Source organism: Pavona decussata, unplaced genomic scaffold (assembly GCF_977016875.1).
Source record: "Pavona decussata unplaced genomic scaffold, jaPavDecu1.1 SCAFFOLD_102, whole genome shotgun sequence".
Lineage (NCBI taxonomy): Eukaryota > Metazoa > Cnidaria > Anthozoa > Scleractinia > Agariciidae > Pavona > Pavona decussata.
The window spans coordinates 6,603,405-6,605,475 of NW_028145517.1; the positions used below are offsets into that span (position 1 = coordinate 6,603,405).

General features: G+C 49.4%; 1 protein-coding gene across 1 annotated transcript; it reads right to left on the reverse strand.

Moving 5' to 3' along the window:
* Nucleotides 1-466: 466 nt before the first annotated feature.
* On the reverse strand, nt 467-1,430 carry LOC146471950 (uncharacterized; the record flags this gene model as incomplete). The annotated part of the gene is made up of 2 exons (XM_085120784.1): nt 467-496; nt 624-1,430. Coding segments are annotated over 2 exons (837 nt in total), but the record flags the coding sequence as incomplete, so codon positions are not given.
* Between the last annotated feature and the right edge of the window lie 641 nt (nt 1,431-2,071).

Genomic DNA, 2,071 nt, shown 5'->3' on the forward strand with positions numbered 1-2,071 from the left:
GCTGCTGGTGTGGACACTGCTGCCAATGGGGATGCTGAAGCTGCTGTTGATGCTGATACTGATGCTGCTGCTGGTGTGGACACTGATGCCAATGGGGATGCTGAATCTGCTGTTGATGCTGATACTGATTGTGCTGGTGGTGTGGACACTGATGCCGATGGGGATGCTGAATCTGCTGTTGATGCTGATACTGATTCTGCTGGTGCTGTGGACACTGATGCCAATGGGGATGCTGAATCTGCTGTTGATGCTGATACTGATGCTGCTACTGGTGTGGACACTGATGCCAATGGGGATGCTGAATCTGCTGTTGATGCTAATACTGATGTTGATGCTGATACTGATTCTGCTGCTGGTGTGGACACTGATGCCAATGGGGATGCTGAATCTGCTGTTGATGCTGATACTGATGCTGCTACTGGTGTGGACACTGATGCCAATGGGGATGCTGAATCTGCTGTTGATGCTAATACTGATGTTGATGCTGATACTGATGCTGGTGCTGGTGTGGACACTGATGCCAATGGGGATGCTGAATCTGCTGTTGATTCTGATACTGATGCTGCTGCTGGTGTGGACACTGATACCAATGGGGATGCTGAATCTGCTGTTGATGCTGATACTGATTCTGCTGGTGGTGTGGACACTGATGCCAATGGGGATGCTGAATCTGCTGTTGATGCTGATACTGATGCTGCTACTGGTGTGGACACTGATGCCAATGGAGATGCTGAATCTTCTGTTGATGCTGATACTGATTGTGCTGGTGGTGCGGAAACTGATGCCGATGGGGATGCTGAATCTGCTGTTGATGCTGATACTGATGCTGCTGCTGGTGTGGACACTGATGCCAATGGGGATGCTGAATCTGCTGTTGATGCTGATACTGATTGTGCTGGTGGTGTGGACATTGATGCCGATGGGGATGCTAAATCTGCTGTTGATGCTAATACTGATGCTGCTGCTGGTGTGGACACTGATGCCAATGGGGATGCTGAATCTTCTGTTGATGCTAATACTGATGTTGATGCTGATACTGATGCTGCTGCTGGTGTGGACACTGATGCCAATGGGGATGCTGAATCTGCTGTTGATGCTGATACTGATTGTGCTGGTGGTGTGGACACTGATGCCGATGGGGATGCTGAATCTGCTGTTGATGCTGATACTGATTCTGCTGGTGGTGTGGACACTGATGCCAATGGGGATGCTGAATCTGCTGTTGATGCTGATACTGATGCTGCTACTGGTGTGGACACTGATGCCAATGGGGATGCTGAATCTTCTGTTGATGCTAATACTGATGTTGATGCTGATACTGATGCTGCTGCTGGTGTGGACACTGATGCCAATGGGGATGCTGAATCTGCTGTTGATGCTGATACTGATGCTGCTACTGGTGTGGACACTGATGCCAATGGGGATGCTGAATCTTCTGTTGATGCTAATACTGATGTTGATGCTGATACTGATGCTGCTGCTGGTGTGGACACTGATGCCAATGGGGATGCTGAATCTGCTGTTGATGCTGATACTGATGCTGCTGCCTTTGTGGACACTGATGCCAATGAGGATGCTGAATCTGCTGTAGATGCTGATACTGATGCTGCTGCTGGTGTGGACACTGATGCCAATGGGGATGCTGAATCTGCTGTTGATGCTGATACTGATTCTGCTGGTGGTATGGACACTGATGCCAATGGGGATGCTGAATCTGCTGTTGATGCTGATACTGATGCTGCTACTGGTGTGGACACTGATGCCAATGGAGATGCTGAATCTTCTGTTGATGCTGATACTGATGCTGCTGCTCGTGTGGACACTGATGCCAATGGGGATGCTGAATCTGCTGTTGATGCTGATACTGATACTGCTACTGGTGTGGACACTGATGCCGATGGGGATGCTGAATCTGCTATTGATGCTGATTCTGATGCTGCTACTGGTGTGGACACTGATGCCAATGGGGATGCTGAATCTGCTGTTGATGCTGAATCTGCTGTTGATGCTGATACTGATGCTGCTGCTGGTGTGGACACTGATGCCAATGGGAATGCTGAATCTGCTGTTG